Source organism: Nyctereutes procyonoides, unplaced genomic scaffold (assembly GCF_905146905.1).
Source record: "Nyctereutes procyonoides isolate TBG_1078 unplaced genomic scaffold, NYPRO_anot_genome, whole genome shotgun sequence".
Classification (NCBI taxonomy): Eukaryota; Metazoa; Chordata; class Mammalia; order Carnivora; family Canidae; genus Nyctereutes; species Nyctereutes procyonoides.
In genome coordinates, this window is record NW_026575160.1 from 29,956,314 (window position 1) to 29,980,503 (window position 24,190).

The following is a 24,190-nucleotide window of genomic DNA, read 5'->3' on the forward strand; positions in this document are numbered from 1 at the left end:
TCAGTTTGCAAAAGGAGCTCTGGAGCCTTCGAGGGAATGAATTAAAGACGTCATGTTCTTCTTCCAGAGTTGAAATTAGGGAATCCTGTTTTTAAGAGGGTGGCACTAACAAGTCATCTGCTGGCATGAGAGGACTCCAAAGCCCCAGAGGGGAATGCCTCGTGAGAGTATCTGCTGGTGATACAGGATGGACAAAAAAGGGAAAGTTCCAGCACAACACATGGTGAGACTGAGGAACCTCCGGCCCCAGCCGCTAGGATGTGCGGTCACTCTTCGAGGGCAATGGCTGTGAGTGGAAGTGAAGAGCCAGAAACTTGGAGCCCAAGCATGAACTCTGGGTTGTGCACAGATCTGGCCAAGCTAGGGTATCCCCTGGTTCTTGAGCCAGAGTCCTTGTGACTCCACAGGATCTGTGTTTAGTGATGACACGATACTTGTAAAAGCCACGGAAGCAAGGATGCCTATAGGCCCAAGAGACTCTCCGGGGATGCCGGTGGAAGTACCGACCCAGCAGGGAGTCCCTGGGATTCTTCGATGAGTTGAGGGAGTTGAGGAAGGATTCCCAAAAGACCCCTGGATTCCTGCTAATTAGGAATGACTAAGCGGTAAAGGGGGGGAACATGTAAAGCTGATAAAGATACGGGGCAACGATTCTTAGTAACGTGTTAATATTTATGTGTTTCAAGAAAACCAGCTAATGATAGGGACCTAATGATAGGGATCATTAGACATTTGAAGTCTTTTTGATCATTTATAGGAAAACTGATCAGAATGTGAATTTCTGATGCTTTCATGGGTGGATCATGTTATCTATATATGTACATATATATAGAAATATATAGAGAAATTGAAGACTTCTTGAGCTACATCATAGTGAGGGAGCTACAGAAATTATTATAGAAAGTCAGAGTTTTGTTGACTTTAAGAAGTATTTAGAAAGAAATGAGTAATGGTCTTCTACCCTTATATTTTAATGTGTGTTACCTTCATCAGATTGATACTAAGAAGTCAATAATGTCATCTATTTGTGACTCTCAGGAACACATGTACAGTAATTTTCCAATTGTAATCAACTCACAAAATGTGCTTGGCAAAGGGCTGGCTCGCATACTTAGGCAGAGATTCAAAGTTAGATATTATTTTGACGTGTACTGTGTACCAGGCTCAATGGGAGTGTTTTTGAGAATGTAAACCAGAAATCGCTTACAGAACAGTTGAATCATTCATTCTTTTATATTAAAAGAATACTAATTTATTGCATATTTGCTATATGCCTGGTGCTCTATAATTGAATCAAGAGTGAGAAGTAAAAGGGGAGCTGGTGCAGGGTAAAGGGGGGAAGGAAGGTGAGCCTGCCTAAGGAAACAATCATAATCATCTTTGGCTGGTCTTATATTAGAATTGTAGCTTTACAGATTAATTGTAGTAAATGTCAACATTTTACCATATTAGGTATTTCTACTGTAATCTCTCCAAAGTATCCTTTATTTTTATTACTAAGTTTTTAGGGACGCCTGGTTGGCTCAACCGTTAAGCGCCTGCCTTTGTCTCAGGGCATGATCCTGGTCCCGGAATCGAGTCCCCCGTCGGGCTCCCTGCATGGAGCCTGCTTCTCTCTGCCTGTGTCCCTGCCTCTCTCTCTCTGTATCTCTCATGAATAAATAAATAAAATCTTTTTAAAAAATAAAGTTTTTTTAGATTTTTTTCTTATGATTCTGCACAGTCATTACTGTTTATACCCAGATATTTACATTACTATTATGAGCAATGTAGTCAATAAAGCAGCAAGCAAAAATGAGGAAAATTAAATCAGGATGCTGGAGACAGGGTGTGCCAGCTATGAATTTTGGAACTTAAAAAAAAAAAACCAAAACACTGAATATGAATTTTTGACATGGATACAATCTCCATTACATTTTAGAGAAAAGGATGGAACTGACAAACACTACAAATTTTTTTTTAGTTGAAAAAGAAATTGGATCTTCTGAGTTTTACACTTTTTTTTTTGGTCTTTATATGCTTAAATAATGTTGATTATAATTTAAGTTAGGAAACTAGTCAGTCTCCCTACTTTTAGTCTAAATCCTCCTGCATCCACACCTACAAATCTATCCTCTTTTTGGATTGAAGAGTTTTAAAATCATTTTTATCTCCTTACTAAAAAGGAAATTAAATATTTTTGTTTTAAAAGTTATCCTTAAAATTGTGACATGTGTACCTAACAGTGCCTAAAGTTTATAATATTTCTGCCCTCCTTCTCAACAATATAAACAAGGTTAAAATGCTTAATTTTGGTCGCTTCCTTTTTATCTTGAAATCATTACCAACACTTTATGTTACCTTGTTCTATCACCAGAAACGAGTAATTCCAGTCATTTTTTATGTTCACTATTGCAAATTTCACTGCATGTGTATTAATTTATTTTCTCAACTTTTCCTCTTCATTTCTTTTGGAAAATATTTGTTTTGGAGTTGCGGTAGGTAGAATCTGTTCTTGGTAGATTTTGTTTGTCTGAAATGTCTTTATCTTACACTTGTTCTTTGGTGATATTTCAGTTGGATATAAAGTTATGGATTTATTTTTTCCCTCCCGAGTTTTGAAAATATGATTCCAGAGCCTTCTTGTTTCCATCATTGCTCTGGAAAAGTCTGCTTTTGGTATGATTTTCTCTTCTAGATAATTTGTCTTTTCTCTTTGGTAGCTGTTGAAATCTCACATTCTACTCTCTGTGCTTTTGCAAAAATATATTTTTGTGTGGATTTATTTAATTTTGGAACTACTTAGAACTTGTGCTCCTCCATGAGAAAATGCTCTGCATCACTTGCCATCAGGGAAATACAAATCAAAACCACAATGAGATACCACCTCACACCAGTGAGAATGGGGAAAATTAACAAGGCAGGAAACCACAAATGTTGGAGAGGATGTGGAGAAAGGGGAACCCTCTTACACTGTTGGTGGGAATGTGAACTGGTGCAGCCACTCTGGAAAACTGTGTGGAGGTTCCTCAAAGAGTTAAAAATAGACCTGCCCTATGACCCAGCAATTGCACTGTTAGGGATTTACCCCAAAGATTCAGATGCAATGAAACGCCGGGACACCTGCACCCCGATGTTTATAGCGGCAATGTCCACAATAGCCAAACTGTGGAAGGAGCCTCGGTGTCCATCGAAAGATGAATGGATAAAGAAGATGTGGTTTATGTATACAATGGAAAGTTCCTCAGCCATTAGAAACGACAAATACCCACCATTTGCTTCAACGTGGATGGAACTGGAGGGTATTATGCTGAGTGAAGTAAGTCAATCGGAGAAAGAAACAGTGTATGTTCTCATTCATTTGGGGAATATGAATAATAGTGAAAGGGAATATAAGGGAAGGGAGAAGAAATGTGTGGGAAATATCAGAAAGGGACACAGAACATAAAGACTCCTAACTCTGGGAAACGAACTAGGGGTGGTGGAGGGGGAGGAGGGCGGGGGGTGGGGGTGAATGGGTGATGGGCACTGAGGGGGACACTTGACAGGATGAGCACTGGGTGTTATTCTGTATGTTGGTAAATTGAACACCAATAAAAATTAATTTATTAAAAAAAAAAAGAACTTGTGCTCCTTGACATTGAAGATTTATATCTTTCATCCATTCTGGAAATTGCTCATCTTTCTAAATTTCTCTCTTCTTTCTGGAATTCCTGTTATAAGACATATGATGGACCTACCAATTCTACTTTCCCTGTCCCTTAACTCCATTCATATTTCCCTTTAAAAAATATCTTGGGCAGAATTCTAGGTAATTTCCTTAGATCTATCTTCCATTTCACTAAATCTCTCTTTGGTTGTATCTACTTTTCTGTTTACCACATCCAATGAATTTTTTTAAAGCCACATTTAATCAGCATCATGATCAGACTATTATATTTATCAATTAACAGTATGCGAATAACAACCAAAAACTACATTAAAACTTTTTGTTGGAATGCTTTTCATTTTTCAGAGAAAAGTGAAACTAAGTACCTGTTTAGAAACTAAAACACCTGTCATATAATTAGTCACAAATACCATCCTTATTTTTTTTTCTTTCTTGTAGCAGTTAGGCTCTGCCACTATGTAACCCTAACAAACCTATTGTAAGCCATAGCTTTTCGGTGACTTCTCTGGCTCTCCTCTTCTGCTCTTTTCTCAGCAGTGTGTAAAATCTCTGCCACTGCCATGATTACTGGCATTGCTTAGACACCCATAACCACCTTAGTTTTGTGCTTTGGCAAAGTACTGGCCTTCACCACCACAAGAACCAGAAGTTTCCTTTCTTCATGGGTCCAGAGTCTGAAGATTGTTGTAATTGCCAAAGCTATTGTAGCTTCTAACACCTCCAAAACTGCTTCTGTTATTACCAAATCAATTATTGCCATCATATTCACCACCACCAAAGCCATAATAACAACCCTTGAAGTTTCTTCCATGACTAAAGTTGTCATTCCCTCTAAAGTGCCAACATTTAAAGAACTCCTGTGACCTAGATGAGACACTGGCCGTCTCTTGCTTTAGCAGGGCTCTCGTTTCTTCATAGTGATAGCTATTCACAGTAATAGTATCTGAATGACAGTCTTCTCCATGGTTATGGTCACCAAAGTTTACAAAAGCAAAACCTCTCTTCTTGTCACTATCCTAGTCAGTAATGATTTCAGTCACCTCAGTCTTCCCCTATTACTCAAAATAACCCCTTATATGATGTTGTTCAGTGTCTTCTCTAATGCCACCAACAAAGGTCTTTTTCATAGGTAACTGTGAGCCTGTTCTTGAAACATCTCTTGAGACACCCTCTTTGGTTCTATGACTCTTCCATCCATCTTGTGTGGCCTTGAATTCATGACTGCATATGCTTGTACCACAATGGCTTATGTGAGAAGCCCAAAGCTTCTAGATGCTTGGTGTTTAGATTTTTCCATTACCATACAACCTATAAGTGTTACTCATTCTCAGTCTGCCACTGGTAATTTCATTTTATTTTACAGATTTTATTTATTTATTCAGGAGAAAGAGAGAGAGGCAGAGATATAGGCAGAGGGAGAAACAAGCTCCCCAGGGGGAGCCTGATACAGGACTCCATCCCAGGACCCTAAGACCATGCCCTGATCCAAAGATAGACACTCAACCAATGAGCCACCCAGGCATCCCTGCCACTGTTATTTTAAAGTTCAAATCTTTAATGAGGAGCTTTCATAGTTCTTTTTTTTAAAGCTTTTCTTTTTTTTAAAAGATTTTATTTATCTATTCCTGAGAGACACACAGAGAGAGAGGCAGAGACACAGGCAGTGGGAGAAGCAGGCTCCACACAGGGAGCCCGATGTGGGACTCGATCCTGGGTCTCCAGGATCATGAGCTGGGCCAAAGGTGGTGCTAAACCACTGAGCCACCTGGGCTGCCCATGCTTCCATAGTTCTTTGGTCTCCTTGAGAGACTCTGAATTATACACGCTGATGGCTGTAGGAAAGAATTCAACAATGCTTCCTCAACTGTGGCCACAGGCAGAAAATCAGTTTTACTATCAGTGGTTATATTTTTAATTACTGGATGTTGTTTTTAGTTCTTTTTCAAATACTTTTTAGCTTAATCTTTTTTTCCTTGAAGTACTATTATCTTATTCATAGTTATCATTCATTTTGCTTTTTAAAATCATTCCTAAACAGATTTGTTTTATAGTCTGTGTATAGTGATTTTACTATCTGATATTCTCAGGAGTCTAAGTGTATGGTTTTGTTTTTTTTTGCTATGGTTTTGTTTTCATGCTGACTTGTTTTGTGGTGTGTTTTGTAATTTCAAATTATCAACTCAGATTTGGTGAAGTTTTATATGTAAGAATCCTCTGTAGCCTGGTTGAAAATGTGACCCTCAAAGACATTTTGTTCTTGTATCTGCTAGTCACCTCAATCTGAACTAATTTTTTTTTTTAGGCTAATTCATTGGTGGGGCAATTTCTGAAGTGTTTAGGTTCTGTTCATTCTAACATCAAACTAAACAAAGAGAGGCTGGTAGCTGTAAATGGCCAGAGCTATAAATTTATTTTAATTAATTTTTTCCTACCCTAATGATATTTCAGAGAAATATCAACTGGAAACTAGTTCCCAGTTGATTTCCTGTGCTCAGATTTTTTTTCCTTTATTGCCCTCTGATGGCAATACATTCATGTGGGAAGAGATGGGATGCTGTATCCTGATTCTAACTCCTCACTTCAAGAAGGCCCAAACCCTGTTTCCTGCCCTGCCTTGGCCTTTAATTTAAAACCCAATCTCCTAGGGGTCCCTGAGTGGCTCAGTCAGTTAAGTGCCCAACTCTTTGTTTTGGCTCAGGTCATGATCTCCAGGTCATGAGATCGAGCCCTGCAACAAGCTCCGTGATCAGTGTGGAGTCTCTTTGAGACTGTCCCTCTCCCCCTTCCCCATTGTTCATATGTGTTCTCTCTCTCTCTAATTAATTAACTAATTAATTAAAATAAAACCCAATCTTCTAGGGAGGCAAATTAATAAACCTCCACTGGGGCACCAAGGCTTGAGTTTTTAGCATTCTCTTCATTTTTGACCTTTGAAGCTTTCCTGTGTTTAAAGATGGGAATGGGGAGAGTTCACTTATATGTTTTAAAGGACGGTTATTTTACCTATGTTAAATTTCTAAGCATTTGCATCAGAAGGCTTCTTTTGGGGACATTTGGTCTGCCATATTACCAGAAATAGAAGTCTCATTTATTTCATTTACTTTATCCATTGTTATTTCCCTGACACTGGGGGAAATATCTGGTTGATGGTAAATTATGCCAGATATTTTTGAATAAATAATTATTGAATTTAGGAAGAGAGTTGAAAAACATTTATATGTATTAAAAGAAAATTTGTGAAAGGTAAATTCTTAACCCTCAGGTGCTTTGGTTAAAGGTGAGAATTTTAGGCCCAAGTCAAGGATGATGAAAGGAAAATGACATTTGGGGATGAGCTGTTTTATAATCATACATGGTTGTCAATATAATCTATGTAGAGATCTTATTCTGCTTTGATTGTTATAAGGAAAAATGCTTACATGTCCAAGAAATAGGGAAATTGCTTTTGGACATCATCTCACTCTATTTATTGCTCCAAAAGAATGAATCACATTCTGTGCGGGATTATACTCCCTAGATTTTATTTATTTATTTTAAGGACCACCATCTCCATGATCTCATATTTCTCAGCAGCCTTCTCACAAATTAAAACCCATATTTGGAGACTTTTTTTTTCTGCCATGAATAAACATGCATGTAAATCTATTCCATACACTTCTAGAATAATTGTGACAAATGCTCCACCCTCTCCCCTGGCCCATCATTTAAGATTCCTTTTAGACAAAGATTCTTTCTCACTCTCCTATACTCCTCAGATATTCATATAAGGTCTTGTCTTTGGTTCCCTCTATTCTGAAGAGAGTTTTCTCTTTTGCTAATTTGGCCACCACCACCAAAAAAAAAAAAAAAAAAAAAAAAATCCCAACTACAAGTTCGGATTAAGTAAAGACTTGATTTAAGATCAACTGAAAGTCAGAACAGAACCAGCAACATGTATTACTCCAGCCCTGCTGGATTGTTTCCACATTAGAAGATTGAGGAAAGATCACCTTTTGTTTCTAGAGGCATTATCTAATAATCTAGGATTATACAAATCTCAATTTGCTTTATGGAAAGACCACCTACACTTTATGTTAAGGTGAAAATATTATTAATTAATATCATATTAGTATATGCACCTTGTACCTTTAAAAATATCTTAAAATACATTGTTACATTTATTACAATTCTGAAAATTTTTTCTTGGGCATTGTTGCTAAGGAAATTTTAACTGTCTCTCTTCCTCAGTGTAAGAGGACAAGACTATGATGAAAATTATTTTTTAAAATTATTGACATGTTAATTCAACCTGAGTAATCAAGTATTAGGTAGAGGTTTGAGGAAAACTTAAATAAATCATGATATGTACAATGTTTGAGTTGGTCCATGATATTTTCAACCATCTTTAATGGTGGGTTGAATCTCCGTATGATAAGGAAAGTAGATTTCTTATGACCAGAAATCTCAGATTTTCTAGGAGGATTTATTTATTTATTTATTTTTAAAGATTTTTATTTATTATTCATAGAGACACACACAGAGAGACAGGCAGAGACACAGGCAGAGGGAGAAGCAGGCTCTATGCAGAGAGCCTGACGTGGGACTCGATCCAGGGTCTCCAGGATCAGGCCCTGGGCTGCAGGCGGCGCTAAACCACTGAGCCACCCAGGCTGCCCTCTAGGAGGATTTAGAAGCCATTTTATTTTAAATAAAAGTGCTTTATTAAATGTATAACTAAAAGTCACTTACATTCTGGTAGAGCTTTGTTAGATGTGTATCTACATATAATTTATTCTCCGGATTGCATATACATTTGATCAGAAATCATAGAAATATTTTGGCAATTCACACATCCTAATTTTTGTTTGGAAAATGTGGTCATTGAACCAACCAAGTCATTTTCAATAGCTCGTTGGACAGAATATTTATAAGTTTTAATGAGAGGATGCTCTGATATATTAGAAATGACACTAGATCAAGAGTTAGAAGACAAATATTTGAGTCCAGGCCCTGCCTCCAATTACCAAATCTCTCTGAAATCTCTCTCATCTTAAAAAAAAAAAAAAGAGAATAATCATTTCTATATCTAAGGGTGGTTGTAAGGACTAAGTCCAACCGTGCACTCCTAAGTGCTTATAAGGTAAGAAGTGAAGCACACGTGTTCTGTGTTAGTCCTCCCAGAAGGCTCTGAGCAAGGGCACGTTTGTCTTAGTCACTGCTGCATTTCCAGGACTGTAGCACAGCAGTTGACTCATAGGAGATGCTCAATACACACTGATTGAGTGAATAATAACTGTTCTTCCCTGAAGATGATTCAGTGTCTTGCTTATATCACAGTCTGAACCACAAAATTTCTTTTGTTTTCCCAGGAATAAGATGTGGAGGTTAGGATAAATTGTGTGCATTGTTCCTTCCAAATGTGACATTCCGTGATTCCAATGACTCCTTGCTCTCATACCCTCAGAAGTGTCATGTAACCTCATTGCTCTGTTGAAGACAGAACAACATAATTCTTAAGACACCATTTAATTGCATGTCTGCAATACACAAACGAGAGGGACCATCCTAACCCAATCATTCAGTCAGTTCAGAAAAAAAAAATGAAAGAAAATCACCAGCAAATGAATGGTTAATAGCCAGACATATTCCAATTCATTTGTCTGTACAGAATACTGAGTAATTCTTACTCCAGTTACTAAGCCCTGTAGAAGAGGGAAATTTCTCATCTGTGAATCATGATTCTAATAAATTCTCCAAGGGCTGGTGTAAATACCCACAAAACACTGGTGCTTATTATTTCCTGAGAGTCGCTGAGAAGATAAGGCATTGTTTATAGTTACAGCAATATATAAGAAAATTAAACCCGCACTCCCTTCTTCTACTTGTACTCTTAGGCTCGGGATATTTGTCTTGATTAAACCTGATTCCACAATGACAACTCAGAGTTCAAGTCCTTTCATGAAGTCTTCATTACTATTGGAGAATAATGATCAAGGGGCAGATGCCAAAGTTTATTTGGGCGGGTAGACTTTTGGAGACTCCAATTCAGATTTCGTTTTCTGTATTTCCTGCTATTTGTTCGGCTGGTGTGTGACCTCCACCTGTAACATGAGGCTCTGAAACATTCACAGATGGGTTCGCCGAGCTCCCCAAGCCTCTGCTGAAATAACCAGTGTGAGCAAGCTGGCTGACTGGACACTGGATGCATCTTCATCATTTAATCATTTGAATTGGGTTTACGGGCAGTAATATGATTCCTCTCATCTGTGGAATTTAGGAAGGCCTGCAGTGCTATTAAAATAGGACTGGGTGGACTGCCTGGGGAAATCCAGAGCCTGTGATTCAATTACAGGGGCTTTTGCAGGGTCAGTCACTACACAGAAATTACAAAATCAAGTTAAGAGTCCAAAAATAGTCTAAATGGTAAATTGATCATGTTGATCAGATTTTAATCATGCTGTATTATCTAGAACTAGATAATAGCACGAGGGGACAGATGAAGTTATTTGTTCATCCAAATGGTTTAGTCCATTCTTTATTTCCACAGGCAGCCTAAAACATAAATTCAGTTGGGCCCATGAAAGACTGTCAAGAGGAAGATTGACTTTTCCATTTCCTTCTTTCAGCCAGTTGTCACCTGCCCCCGGTCCTTTATCCAGCCAGGGGTATCCTTTATTTTGTCTGTCATCCAGGCTTATTTCGGTCTCCACTCTGCCCCATGTCTCATCCAGCATGGGCTCTCCTTTTCCCACTCTTCGCTGGCACATGTTGGAGAGCACTTAGATTGCTTCACTCTCCTCAAATACTGCCCATACGAGGCTAGGGTTCCCCTGCAACAGGGACAACTGGCAGCGTGTGTGTGTCTGTGTGTGTGGTGGGGGGAGGTTCAGTGATCAACCTGCAAATGATACCCACCCTGGCCTGAAACTGGAGATTCTATTTTTTTTTTTTGTCTGAAACTCAGTCTTTTCTCTATTTTTTGGTGCTCCCTCTCTATCAGTACCCTCCTCTCTGTCCTGAGAAACTCAAAACTACTCAACTAATTTATGCAGAGCTGTAACTTTCTCACTCTTCCACCTTCTGGGCCTTATCTTGGGGCTTTTTTTTTTTCCCCAGTGAGCATCGTGAAATTGAGTTTCTAAGATTTTTGCCTCTAGCTTTTGAAACCACACTATTGTTTCTCCTTGCTAAGCTTCCATCCTTCCTTTGACTCCCTACAGGTAAGGCTTATCTGCAAAAACACAGTAGCCTCATGCTTTCCTACCTTCCAAGACACACAGTGAGCTTCAGGTCGGCCTGTCTTGTTCTGCCCCATGCTGCCGAGGGGTTCCTAGATTCACCCATTCCAACAGATCCCTTCCCAGTCAGTCTGATGCACTAATGCCAAGACTTAATCCCATTCGACTATCACTCCCAGTGAAGTGTTCCAGATTGAAAATGGCAGACGTGTTTATGGCTTGCATTTCAATAGAGGACTTGACCCAAAGTGTTACGTCAGTGGTGCTCAACTGGGAAAGGTTTTCTCTTATACCTTGCTTTTTCCTTCCCTCACCAGGAACACCTGGCAATGTCCGGGGACACTTTTGGTGGTCACACCTGGGAAGCAGGAGAGTGCCTCTGGCATCTAGTGTGTAAAGACCAGGGTTGCTTTTAAAGACCTCACCATGTGTAGACAGTCCTCTCACTCAAAAGGTGAGAGAATAGGGGAATCTCATTGATAATGTTTGGGAAAAAATTTGGGGGGAAAATGTTCTTTGAAAAATGCACACAGACACATGTGTCACCTCCTCTTCTGCAGATCCTCCAAGCATGGGAGTTTCTGAAGGGGTCAAAGGAATCCTAGAGGGGCAGCAAGCAACCTGGCTATCGGGCCATCCGGGGGTACTGGACTGCAGAGTCAGCACCTTGCTCAGTCAGGTCACCTAAAACAATTCATCAGGGAGGAGCCGATGTTGGATGGATTTTCTTTGCGGGAGGAGAGTTTATTTCCATATACTGAGCTTTCTCTACTAGTGTAGAAGTAGCACCCACAATCAGGACACAGAGATCTCAAGAAAGGAGCAAGGGGTCTTGTCTGTTTCTAATCAAGCTGAAAAAATACCATTTCAGCCAAAAGCAAGCACTTACATGGAAAGTAAGAATTTGGAGAGGTCAACAGGGCTGGGCCTAGCTGCTGTGGGGTGACACTGAATTTATAAACACGGCCAAAGCGTGCTGGCACCTAGAGGGGGTAAGCATTAAATGGCACCCAGGGGGAGAACACAGGGTGAAAGTGTGTGTGGAAAATAATTTCTCCATCAGGAATAGGAGTCTTCCCCATACTCACCAGAGTACTTATCAGTAAGGTGAGCCAACTGTCTTCCCTGAAAATCTTTGCAGACTTGAGGGACACCTCTTGATCAGCAGTCCTGAGAGAGGACAAGGACAGAGTTCCCATAACCCGCAGGGATTTCTTTTCACCAGAGGGTTTGGCAAGACTGTGACAGGTTTAAAATAACAAAGTCAACACTGAAAATTCACTTTATTATGTTTTGATTTCACAGAAAATGCAGACTTGTAAATAACAATAGTTCTTTGTAACAATCTGCGTGACACTTTTATTAGCTCATGGAAGTGGGAGGCTTGGTTAAACAGGAATCATGTGAGTATCAGGGAAAAAAAGCTATAGAGTTGGAACAACGATGATTTAGAAAAATAATAATCATGTTGGGCTTTGCAAACCACCTGTCTGTCACCTTGCTGATCGCCTGAAAAATGTAAAGAACATTCTCATGGATGAGTGAAAGTTTTCTCTGTGTAGGTAAGGGGAAGGTCAAGGTGAGCCCGCCTCTGTGAGCTTATACCAGCGGATGGTTTTTCCAGAAGGTCAGCACAGACCCGACAAAAGCGATTTACCAGCTTCGGAACTGGCGCGGTTTATTTGCGAAGAGTACGCTTCTCGCTCTGCAGATAAGGAAACCCAGGTTGAAGCACAGTAAACAGACACAAGAGAATGGTTCTGGCCGACTGGGCAGCTCTCCGGGCCTGTATCTGGAGAGCAGGCAAGAGGGGACACGGATGTTCTTCAGCTGAGACCACACCAGCCCCAGGCCAGCCTTTAATAAATGAGAAATAATAATAAGATCTGGGCCTGGAAACGCTGGCGAGGACAAGCACACGCGGTCATGTCGCCTGTCGCCGGGGTGGGGGTGGGGGCCCTGCTTTAGGTTTTGTAGACTTGATGTAGGATTCCTTAATAAATTAATCAGGCGGAGAAATGTCAATGGGAGGCTAGATTTTTCTGACTTTAAAGGGAGTACCCTTTGAAAAAGAAACGTGATGCCTGATGTGTTCAGGCTTCGTGATAAACCCAATAGAAAGGAACATGGTTACGACGATCGAGAAGGCCTCTTGAAACGAAGCATGGCAGCTGGGTATGGGGACGTGAGCGGGGCCTGCACCTCTGGGCCCCTGAGGTCCTGGGAGGGGCCGGGGAAGCCACAGCAGGAGGAAGCGCAGCGGTGACCCTGCAAGAGCGGGGGAAGCAACTCTTCACCACGGCCAAGCTCAGCCCAGCGTCGCCAACGGCCACCTGGCCCTTCCCGGTCAGTCCTCTCCCGTCCTCCAGCCCGGGTCCGAATGCACGGCCGTTTGACACATCCTTCGGGGCCGCTCCTTCCATTCTGGAGAAATCCGTATTACGCCAGGGCCCCCATCCTGGGGGTGCCGAGAGCCCAGCTGGCCGTGCTCACAGCACTTGGGGTTTTGGGCTGGAGCTTTCATGTGAGAGGCTGCCCAAGATGCAGCCGGGATGCCCCTTGCCAAGCATGCTCACAGGATACCAAGGTCAGTCCAGCCCAGCCTTGCCAAGCGCGGCCCAAGGTAGGCAGGCAAACTGACCGAGAAGACAACTCGCTGGCTGAGACTCAGAGTCACGGGCAGATTACATCGTTATCGTAGAAGACTCTACTAAGTCAAGATCTCGTATTGTGTCACAACTGTTTCAGCTATTGCAGAACCTTAATGGGCATCCTTGTGGGCCTAGAAAGCTTGGTTTTATCATAAGATTTTCATTGAGAAGGAATTTGTAGGGGATCTGAACCGAATGGATTCTTTCATTTTGTTTTGCGTAAATTGTGCCATAACATTCCCTTACGGACTTCAGGTATCCAGAGTCTCGTGGATCTTAGAATTACGGAATACTGATCCTCAACCAAACCCTAAAGAAAATAAGTTTGAAATGGTCTTCACCTGTTTTTTAATATTTTTTTCCAAATAGTGGAGATTTCCTCTTTCAGAAGTAAAAGCAGATAAAAATACTTCACTCTGTGATTACACCCTCCCTAACGGCCACAGCCACTGGCACTTGAGCGGGCTGTCATGGTCTCCCACAGTCTCCTACGTGGGTTTCTGCAGGGATATGCCTCGTGCCCTTGCCCCTTATGCCTCTCAGCATGAAATGAAAGTCAGATCAAAACATCCCAGGAATTAAAAGAAATAATGACCATCTCCTTTGGAAGCTAAAGCTACTTAGAATCCGCTTGGGTTAACTCTGAGACAAACCAGATAAAGTGCTTGGCTTTCCCGACTCCTCTGCTGGCGATGGGACTTGGGGGCGATGCCAGATAACTGCAGGGACCTCTGCCCCTCTTGGCCTCCGCTTTCCCCAGATGCACACGGAAGGGAGCCAAGATGCCCTCTTTGATCCTTCCCATTTCTAGAGACACCCGCAGATTTATGATGTCACAGCACATCCAGCAGGTAGGAGGGCAAGCAGGTGGCTTGGGGACCACCGTGCGAGCCCCTGCATCCCCCAGAGGCGTCCACAGGCAGCTTCCATGTAACCAGGACGGCCCACCTGCCGGCCACCCCCTCGCCCCCGAAGGCCCACGCGGAGCTCAGGGCCACTGTGTCCCGCTCCGCTGTTCCCACCCTCTGAATCCATAGACTCAAAAAGAGGAAAGAGCTACTTTGGAAAAATCAGATGAAAAAATTGGGGGGTTTGGGAATGAAGGGAAGGGGATGAAATCTGCCATTTTTATGAGGGTGAGGAGGCGAGCATCAGTGATGACCAAGAACTCCAGCGGGCAGCTGTCAGAGAAGGTCGGCGTAGCCGCCCTGCCGCAGAGCAAGGACAGAGGAACTGGGGCAGGCTGTCCCCGAACGAGCGTCAGCCACTGGTCACCAGATGCACAGAAGGAAGCGTCCCGTGAGTAAATGGGAAGAGGCCACATGGAGAAGCAGAACCTAATTGTACCAGGGGACGGGGTGAGAAGTATCTTCGGTTATTTTGTCCTTCTTTCGCTTACAGCAGCCTCTCCGCCTCCCCTGGACATCACCTCCTGGGCCCGAAATCACCGTAATCACCGCCGGGCCCCTTAAATACAGCCTCCAAATACCATTTGTTTGTAACATGATACACTCGGGTTGCCAACTCTCCAAGCAAGGCTGTGTGTCATTTGCTCGGGGCTAGGGCATCCTGTCACCTCGTCAGCCCCGGATGAGCACAGTTCAACGTGACAGCTCTTTGAAATGTGCTCGAAGGGCGATGGGTACGAGCGGGGGCTCCTCGGCACATGCGGCCAACGCGTGCTGGGCGCCTGCTTACGGTGGAGGCCGCCCAGGCTGCTGGGTCCCCGGTCGTGTCATCCGAAACGTTTGCTTTCTCAAAGCCACTTCAACTGCAAAACTCCATGGGCCGCATGCGTCATACCAGATATGAATTGTATTGCCCCCTCTTGTACCTCATCTGTACAGGCCCGTCTTCTGATATTCCACTAACTTACTTTCCTCCATTGCCCGCCCCCTCTTGCCCCAATAGGTACATTATCCTGCCAGACGATCCATCTTCTTTTAAATTCTCTTCAGGTCCTAGGTAAGAAGGGAGTCTCACTCCCTAAAGCTTGATATCAGGGGGGCACAGTAATGCAAAGCAATCACTTTCTGAGGCTCTTGCTACCGTAGGGACTCCAAACTGTACCAAAGGACAACAGTCCCATCCTGTCACATCAGATTGTAACACGGCAGTAAATGCCTTGAAAAATATGCGTGTTAAACCTCAAGTTCATTGAAAGCCATCCTTCTCCAGGCGTTACCAGCTGCCCCTGGGGGTCGGGGGAGGGGGGAGGGAGGGCTGTGAAAAAAAAAATCACTTGATCAGGCAAGAGCCTTGCTTGGTCTTCTCGAGATTTAAAGTTAATTCGGTGGCAGCTAGTCCTGCTGTCTTCACCCTCCAGAGAGAAGTACAGAATTTCTGAACTGCGAGCATTTATTGTGAGACCCAGGAAAAGCTCCTTCGGGATGCTCTTCCCCCTCTGGTCGACTGCTCTAGAGGAGGGAACGTCCAGGCGGGTGGCGATGGGGTTCAGGCCCCTCCGTGCCCCTGCCCCCGCGTGGCAGTGCTGACCAGGAGGAGGGGTGCACCGGGGGCTGGAAGCAGGGAGGGGAAGGCATCTTTATGGGCAGCACGTGGCCCCAGGCCCGGGGCCCCCGGGGGTGGGGGGCCTCTGTCGAGACAAAGGTCACGTGCCTTAGGACAAGTCTCCCCCAGAAAACCCAAAGGCGCCGTGTCCTTGCAGATCCAGAGGAGTCCTTGCGGGAGGGAGGGAGGGAGGGCGGCGGTGGGGCCTCCGCCCGGGTCATGTGGGAGCCGCCCAGTCGGCGCTCGTGGGGGCCTTGCACGTGTGCACGTCTAGGGCCTCCAGGCAGTCCTGACAGCGCACGGCGCAGCACCAGTGGAACTTACACTCACACTTGGTCATCCGTGTGACGCGGGACGTGTCGTAGCCTCTCCCGCAGCACATGACCTCGCAGCTGTCCATGCCGCGGGAAGTCAGGTTGCACACGCGGCCCGCCGTCCCCGGGGAGCCTGGAAGACAAGCCAGGGAGGGGTCACTGAGCCGGTGGGCGTGGGGTACCAGGTCTGCCTCGGCAGGAGGGCAGTCCTTGGGCCGGGCCCCACACAGCACAGCCCCAGGCCGCGGCCCCCCGGGGTCTGCGGTCCCCAGGTACCCACTGTGACCCAGGTGGCCATCCCCAGGCCTTGGCCCCCATGGGGTCTGTGGTCCCCAGGCGCCCACCATGGCCCAGGTGGTAGTCCCCAGGCTGTGCCCCGCCCCCCGGGTCAGTGGTCCCCAGGTGTTCACTGTGGCCCGGGTGGCTGTCCCCAGGCCTTGGCCCCTGCGGGGTCTGCAGTCCCCAGGTGCCCACCGTGGCCCGGGTGGCCGTCCCCAGGCTGTGGCCCGCCCCCCGCCCCGGGGTCTGCGGTCCTCAGGTGCCCACCATGGCCCAGGTGGCCGTCCTCAGGCTGCGGCCCCCCCAGGGTCTGCGGTCCCCAGGTACCCACCGTGGCCTGGCCTCCCCAGGGTCTGTGGTCCCCAGGTGCCCACCATGGCCCGGGTGGCAGTCCCCAGAGGCCGAGTCCAGGAGAGTCCAGCTCCTGAGCTGGATAAACGTGTGGGCCGATCCCTACCAGCCGGGGCTGGTGCGGTGCCGAATGGGCAAGGCCGGGTCCAAAAGAAAGAATGACGGGCCCTGGCTCCCTCTCACCTGCCGCCAAACCACGTCCAGGACGCAGGGACGCGGGTGAGCGCTCCAGCATTGTCACGGCGCGGAACCCGCAAGGGGAGGGTTCTCTCTTCCAGGCCTGACTCGGCTGCCTTCTTAGCAAGAGGAGAGGACCTGGCTGCTGGCGGGGGTGGGGGGGTGGGGGGGCATCGCCGCCCTCCGAGCTGCCGCCGGGGGGCACCCAGAGGTGTGCTGGCCTTCAGCCAGCGGGACTCAGACAGAAACCTCCTGGGAACGACCAGGGGCGCCTGCGTGGCAGTTCGTCTTTATGTGTCTGTCCCTGAAGAAGACTCTCCGAGGTAGGATGCCTCTCCACTTGGTCTAGTCCTGGGGAAGCGCCCAGAACTCCGCTGCGGGAGCTACTGCACCCAGAAGCACAGGGAGCGGGGCCTTCGTGGAGTTTGCTCAGCTTGCAAGGATCCTTCCTGCTTCTTCCTCTGGCGCAGAAACGGGCCCCTGGCAGCCACGGTGAGCATCATCACGCTGCTGTGATGATGTCACCGGCGGGTGACAGCCTGGGCGTGGGGCACCTGGCCCATGCTGGGCCGGGCAGGGAGACTTCCCTGGGGATTTGCGGGCTTGATGGGGCCGGGCAGTGTCACCAAATACACACGTGGTAGCCACCGGCAGCCGCACACCGTGATGAAGTGTGCGGGCGAGGGGAGGCCTCCGGACAGGTAAGAATGGGGCAGGTGGGCAGAGACAGCCAGGATGACAGGGCAAGAGGATGCTGCTCCAATCTGGGACCATCTTCCTCGAGCTGCTTCCATTGGTCCCCGAGGCCCGGCTGCATTGCAACCTTTGGGGTCCTGGAGAGCCTGTATCCTTAGGACAAATCCCCCCTTTGAGCTGACACCGCTCCAGTTTCTATTACTTGCAATTGACAATCCTAAATACTTGACAAACCAAGAGAAGCTAAACTCATTATTTAAAATAATAATAATAATAATAATAATCGTATGTCAGGATGGAAAAGACAGTGACTTCATTCATTTTCAGTCCCTCTATCATTGACTGAGGAATTTCTCCTGCTTCCTCACTCCTGTCTCGTGACTGTCCCTCTGTTTATCACAACCCGAACCGTGTTTCAATTATCTGCCTAAATGTCACGTTGCCCTGCGGGTCAGGAATGACCCGGGAAGCAGCCGGGTTGCAGCAGGGCGCGGGGTCGAGGAGAAGAGGGGGGCAGCCCGAGCTCGTTCTGCATGACCAGGGCACCGAGAGCAGGAAGAGCGGCAGGGATTTCACCATGACAGGAAGGATGGCGAAGGGCTGCGGTCGGGGTGGAGGGTGGGTCAGCCAGGGGAGGCCAGGAGCCTCCCTCGTGCTACAGCTGCAGGGAGCCTGAGTGGCAGCGTCAGGGCACCCGGGAGCTCGAAACTACCGTCTGTACGAGGAGGACTCCCCACTCCCGACGGCGCCTCTTCACAGCACACCCCTTAGCTCATCCTGCAGACATGTAATCAACGCGGACAGAGATGCTGCTGTTCGGTGGCTTAGAGAGTTGGGTCTAGAGTTTTGCAAGATGCGGTGGCGGCGGAGAAATGAAGTAATTAGAATTCACTTCCTATTCTCGGAGAACTCGTGATATAATGAAGGGATTAACATGCAAGGAGGCATCTCCACTCCTTGAGCCGTGCCAGTGCGGGGAAGGCTTTCCGGAACCTCTAGGAGAGCTCTGTACAAAGCACCGCAGCAGACAAAGCTCAACGACGGTGGGATGAGGTTTCTTAGAGCTCGGACAGGTCAGGGGTCAAGTCCGAGCTTTGGGGTCTAGCCCCTGGGTGACCTCGGGCACGCTGTTTAATCTCATTAGGCATCAGTTCCTTACCTGGCGAAATGGGGACAAAACCGGTCCCTTCCTCACAGGGCAGGGGTGAGGAGGGGGTGAGATCATGTGGGAAAAGCAGCTGGCGTGAGAAGGCCTCAGGGGACGCGGCCCTTCCATTCCGTTAGGCAGTGTTGGGGGGGTGCATGCTACATGCTAAGCACGCTGGGGGGCGGGGAGGCTCGGGATGTATCAGAGCAAAGTCAAGATCCTGGCCTTTGGAGCTCGTGATCTAGAGGGAGTGAGCCAAGCCCGTGAAAGTAATGATAACTTTGCTCTCGATAAGGATATAGCAGCAAGCGGGGTCAGACAAGCCGCTGTTGCCAGCACAATTTCACGGAGGTGGCATCAGAGATCGGGCGTAGGGGGTAAGCAGAAGACGTGGAGGGAAAATGGGGCGAAAGGCATCCTGGCAGGCGTCCCGAGCCCACTGGCGAGGCTGCAGAGCCCGCGTAGGAGACAGGGGCTCGGAAGGGGAGTTGGAGCGCAGGTGTCGGGCCTTCCTGCCTTGCTGCAATTGGGTTTTCATGCCACAGTGAGTGGGGAGCCTGTTCAGGCTTTTGCTCAGCAGAAACCTCGTGGGAACGAGAAGCCCAAAACAGCTCCCTGGGGCTGGGGGTAGAGGGGGGTATCCCTGAGGGCTAGATTGGTCCAGGCGGGAGAGATAATGAGTGTGGGATGAACACGTGTGGGGTTAGAGGGGAAAATCACTAGGGCTCGGGGACTTGCTGAATTGCAGGGACGGGGTCGAGGAGGAAAAGACTGGAGAGTGTTGACTTGGCCCAACAGTAAAGAGGTCACGGGTGCCTCTGATGAGAGCCGCTCCCGAAGAGCCACAGGACGGCGCCGGGGGTCGTGGAGCGAGGGGGACGCCCGGGCAGAGAGACGCCGCCAGGGTCCCAGAGCGTGGCCGGTGTTCAAGCAGCTTGGTGACAAAGCAGAGGAAAGAAGGTGGCTGCAGGGAGCCATGAGGCCCGAGGTGGGACTTGAAGGCTATTTTAGGCTGCGAGGTTTCCTGGTGGTTTGCTATGCAGCAGCAGACATGGGGCACAGGCCGGTGGGTTTTAATTACATAAAGTACAAGAGTGGGAAAAAGCAGCCTGTGCCATCCCAGGTCACCGACTTCCCTCGGGGAATACTGAGGAGGGGCATGAAGGAGGCCTCTGGAAGGCTGGTCCTCGTCGGGTCTTGGTCTGGGGAGAGATGGGACGGGTCTGGTCACCTGAGTGGTCCGTGAGACACGTGCACTTTCCTGCATGTGTTTTGTGTTCCAGGAACGAGAAGAAGAGGGAGGAGGCCGCATATGCAAAACCAGCAAAACTGTGACACGGGAGGAGCGGGAAGGTTTTGACGTGGCTGGGACGCAGCCTTCCCAGGGATGAGTGCGGGAGGTGAGGCTGGAGACGTCGGCAGAAGCCAAGACGCGGAAGGCCCTGCGTAATAGGGGAAGGCACCGAAACTTTAACCCAAGGACCACGGGGTGCTCCGGAGGGTTTTTACACAAGGGGGGGGGCAGGATGGATTTACATTCACAAGGGCCTGCTGCGGGTTCTGGCATCGGATGGATTGAACCGAGCCGGGGTAAAGGCAAGGGGCCAAGTTAGGGATCAGTGAAGTGCCCTGGGCAGGGCCCAGGGTGACCCCGGGACAAGGACAGTGGCGGTGGGCGTGGGGGTGGGACAGGTTAAAGGGCTCGGGGAGGGTGTGGAGGAGGCAGGATGGGCAGGACGCGGAGGCTGAGCGTCAGGAAGTGCTCCCAGGCGTCTGGCTCAAGCGACTGGGTTTATGCTGGTGACCTTCCTCGGGGTGGGAGCCCCTGGGGACGGGCTGGCTTTGAGCTGAGATACTGAGTTTTGTTTTCAATATGTTGACTTTGTGGTGACAGTGGGTCGTCCAGGTAGAAGCTGAGTCCACCGAAAATGCTGTCTGGGACTCTGGAGAGGGGTCAGCATGGAGACGCAGAGTAGGAAATCTTTACCCCGGAGGTGGCCACGGAAGCCGTGGTGCCACCAAGACAGACCCCCAGCGATGTGCAAAAGCGCCGTCACCTGCCACCTTAGAGGCCGCTCCGAATCGTCACCTTTTTGTGCTTTGTCCATAAGCCCTGCACACCCACGAGCGCTCTTCGCTTCCATCAATACGCATTTGTCAAAATACGAATACATGCGACGAGAATCCTCTCTCCCCGCTGGGGCTGTGAGGTGGGCGTGGGGGGTGCCCGGGGACGGGGGTGAAGCGTCTCATTCCCAGATCAGGCTGCGGGCGTCTTACCGACATCGCACCCGGGGACGTCCCCACAGGGGCCCGACGCCTGCGGAGGTCCTGAGCCGGTGGTGGGTGGTGTGACCCAGCTGCAGGGATGCTTGGGGGCGGTTTCTGTCTCTCAGATGCGGAAAAACTGAACCAGACTCTGTCTGAACAGGAGGGGTGCTCAGGGAAGTGACCTCAACACTGTCAAAACTCAGAGAAAAGCGGTCAGGGTGACGGCCACGGGCAAGAGCCTAACCTAGAAGTGGTTCAGTCAAGGAAGCGAAGCGTTGAGATCTCTCCCTGGCATGGAGATGGCAGCAGCTCAGCGTTCGGCCGCAGGATGCTGGAGAACACCGCTGACCTGAACACAGCGCTGTCCACCGGCCGCCCCGACGGGGCAGAATGGGGCCCAGGAGAAGGAAGACGGCAGGGGTTTTCGAGGGCTGGGAGCCTCTGATGTGAGAGCAGCGCTGGGGCGACAGCCTGGAGGAGGAGTGGCCCTCCGAGGGCCCAGGGCCCCCAGGACCGTGCCAGCTGACAGGTGCAGGGCAGGCTCCGTCGTCTGGGGAGGGGACCGGGCTACAGGACGGTGGGCTGCGAATCGGCCCTTCCTCTGGGGTTCGGAGCTCATCAGATGTAATGACAGACCGTAGGGCAGGAGGAGGACACTTGCTGCCGTTTGAACAGAATATAGAGCCATTTCATCAAAGCCCCGGAAAGAACCTTTCTAGGCTGCAGAAGCTATACAAAACTCCCTGGCATTGCTTTCCTTTTTTTTTTTTCATTGCTTTCCTTTATCACAATTATTATTATTAACGATGTTAACGATAGCAGACGGGCTCTACTACTGTCTCCCCCCTCCACCCACCGTCCCTTCCAGAACAGAAGGCGTCACCGTCATTATTAAAATAATTATGAGCTAAGAATCAAGACTGTAAATGTGTGTGTGTGTGAGCGAGCTCTGTGAAAGGGACCCTCTGAGTTTTAGGATCTTCCTGCTTGTTTAGTTCTAAATATGTGAGACATACGTTTTTAGATCTTTTTCTTTTTTTTTTTTTTCCAAATACTACACCAATTCATCAATGAGCCACCCCTCCCTGTCTGGGCCGCAGCAGGAAGCCCCGTGTTCATAAGGCCGGCGCCACCTGTCAGCCCGAGGCCCGTGCGGCCTTGCCTCTTTCCTCTCTTCCCCTCGTTCTTTGTGCTTCCTTCCCCTCTCCCTTCTTCCCCATCCCCTTCCCATCCTTCTTTTCCGAACTCTCTCTCGTCTAGTCCTTTCGTTCGTAATTGGAGCCAGTGTTTCTGGGGAACCGACATGGGGTAGCCCGGGGAAAAGCCTTTTGCCCCTCCTGTCTCATTCCACTCCTATACGCTTAGAAAGTAGGTACTGTTGTCCCCGGTTTGGAAATGAGGGGACGGGCGACGGGGAGTAGCTTGCTCACGATCACACACACGTCACACCGCTAGCAGGGAGGCAGGTCAGGATCGGAAGCCGGGCTTGCGTGAGTCGGGGGCCAGGCCCTTGACCGTGGTGACATCCGGCAGGGAGCTCCCTCCCACAGCCCCGCCTGACCCCAGGAAGCACATCCCTTCCTGCTCTTTCCCTCCGTTATTTTATCAAATGAAGAACTGGCGACGGCCCTGACCTGTAACCTTTTGGGAAGGGACTTTTCCCCCAGCATATGCTAGGCCACAGACAACGAGGACACCCACCGTGACGTGAGAATGAGAAAGGCTAGTTCACGTGGCGTTAGCAGCCTGCGCTGCTCTGTTCCCCCACTGACGTCCCCGTGGGAGTCCTATCACTTTCTCTAATGACCTTGCAACACCGAGATGCACATCTCTAAAGCAGGTACGTGTCCTCGAGGAGGTTTTGATTTATGCCACGGATGGGGCCGTGGCTGAAAGCACTGGGAAGAACACCTGCTAAGCAGAGCTCTCTGGTCCAGAAAAGCCAGTGGTGCCCATTTGCATTTCCCCAGGATGGCCCACCTGAGCCCGTGCACTCCCCCAGCACCCCCCGCCCCCAGACTCTAAGATTCCCGAGAGACATTTCCAAAAACCAAATCGATCTTTAGAGGTTGACTGTTCGCGTCATACAGTATCTACAAAAGCATGTGTGGCTGGCTTTACGAACACGTCAGAGGAAATGTTAAAAATATTTTAAGGGGGATCCCTGGGTGGCTCAGCGGTTTAGCGCCTGCCTTTGGCCCAGGGCGCGACCCTGGAGTCCCGGGATCGAGTCCCGCGTCGGGCTCCCGGCATGGAGCCTGCTTCTCCCTCTGCCTGTGTCTCTGCCTCTCTCTCTCTCTCTCTCTCTCTCTGTCTCTCATAAATAAATAAATAAAATCTTGAAAAAAATATTTTGAGGAATGCCCCTATCGTTAGTTTCCCAAATTGACATGTTAAGAGGATAGACGCATGATGAGATGCTTCCCATTTATGTATTTTAAGCATCGTGCATAGTGATGTACAGTATCTCTTACTGCACTTAGGCTTACTCGGTTAGGATGAGCGGCAGGTCAGAGGCTCTTTTCCCTGACATGCGCCCTGATGTGGTAAGGATCCCTGTCCCCGGACAGAGGGTGGCAGACTCGGGCTCGGTGGACCCCACCTTCCTCTGTCACCTTCACACCACAGCGTTAGGAGCTCATCTGCCGAGACTCCGCGCCCAGGAGACCCAGGCAGTCTGCAAGGTCTGTGGTGTGGGAAGGTGTGAGCTCCAGCCAGGTCTTCCTTTCTCTTCCCCGCAAGGGTTGTCCTCACCCTTCAGAGTTCAAATAGGCACAGGGCCGGGGGGGGGGGGCAAGGAGGAAGAAGCATCGGGGTTCCTAAATCACCTCAGTTGGGGCCATCGAGCCCACTCTCGGCGGGGCAGCGCTGCGGGAACTTTGGAGTCGAGCGTCCCTTCCCTGGAGCTATAAAATTAATAATGGAGT

General features: G+C 48.1%; 1 protein-coding gene across 1 annotated transcript in view; it reads right to left on the reverse strand.

Moving 5' to 3' along the window:
- Window positions 1-16,245: 16,245 nt before the first annotated feature.
- Window positions 16,246-24,190, reverse strand: part of WNT2 (Wnt family member 2) — a 42,041-nt gene continuing 34,096 nt past the window's right edge. Inside the window, exon 5 of the mRNA XM_055314753.1 lies at window positions 16,246-16,475. Within this exon, the coding sequence (XP_055170728.1) occupies window positions 16,246-16,475 (230 nt within the window). The remainder of the gene's footprint in view (window positions 16,476-24,190) is intronic.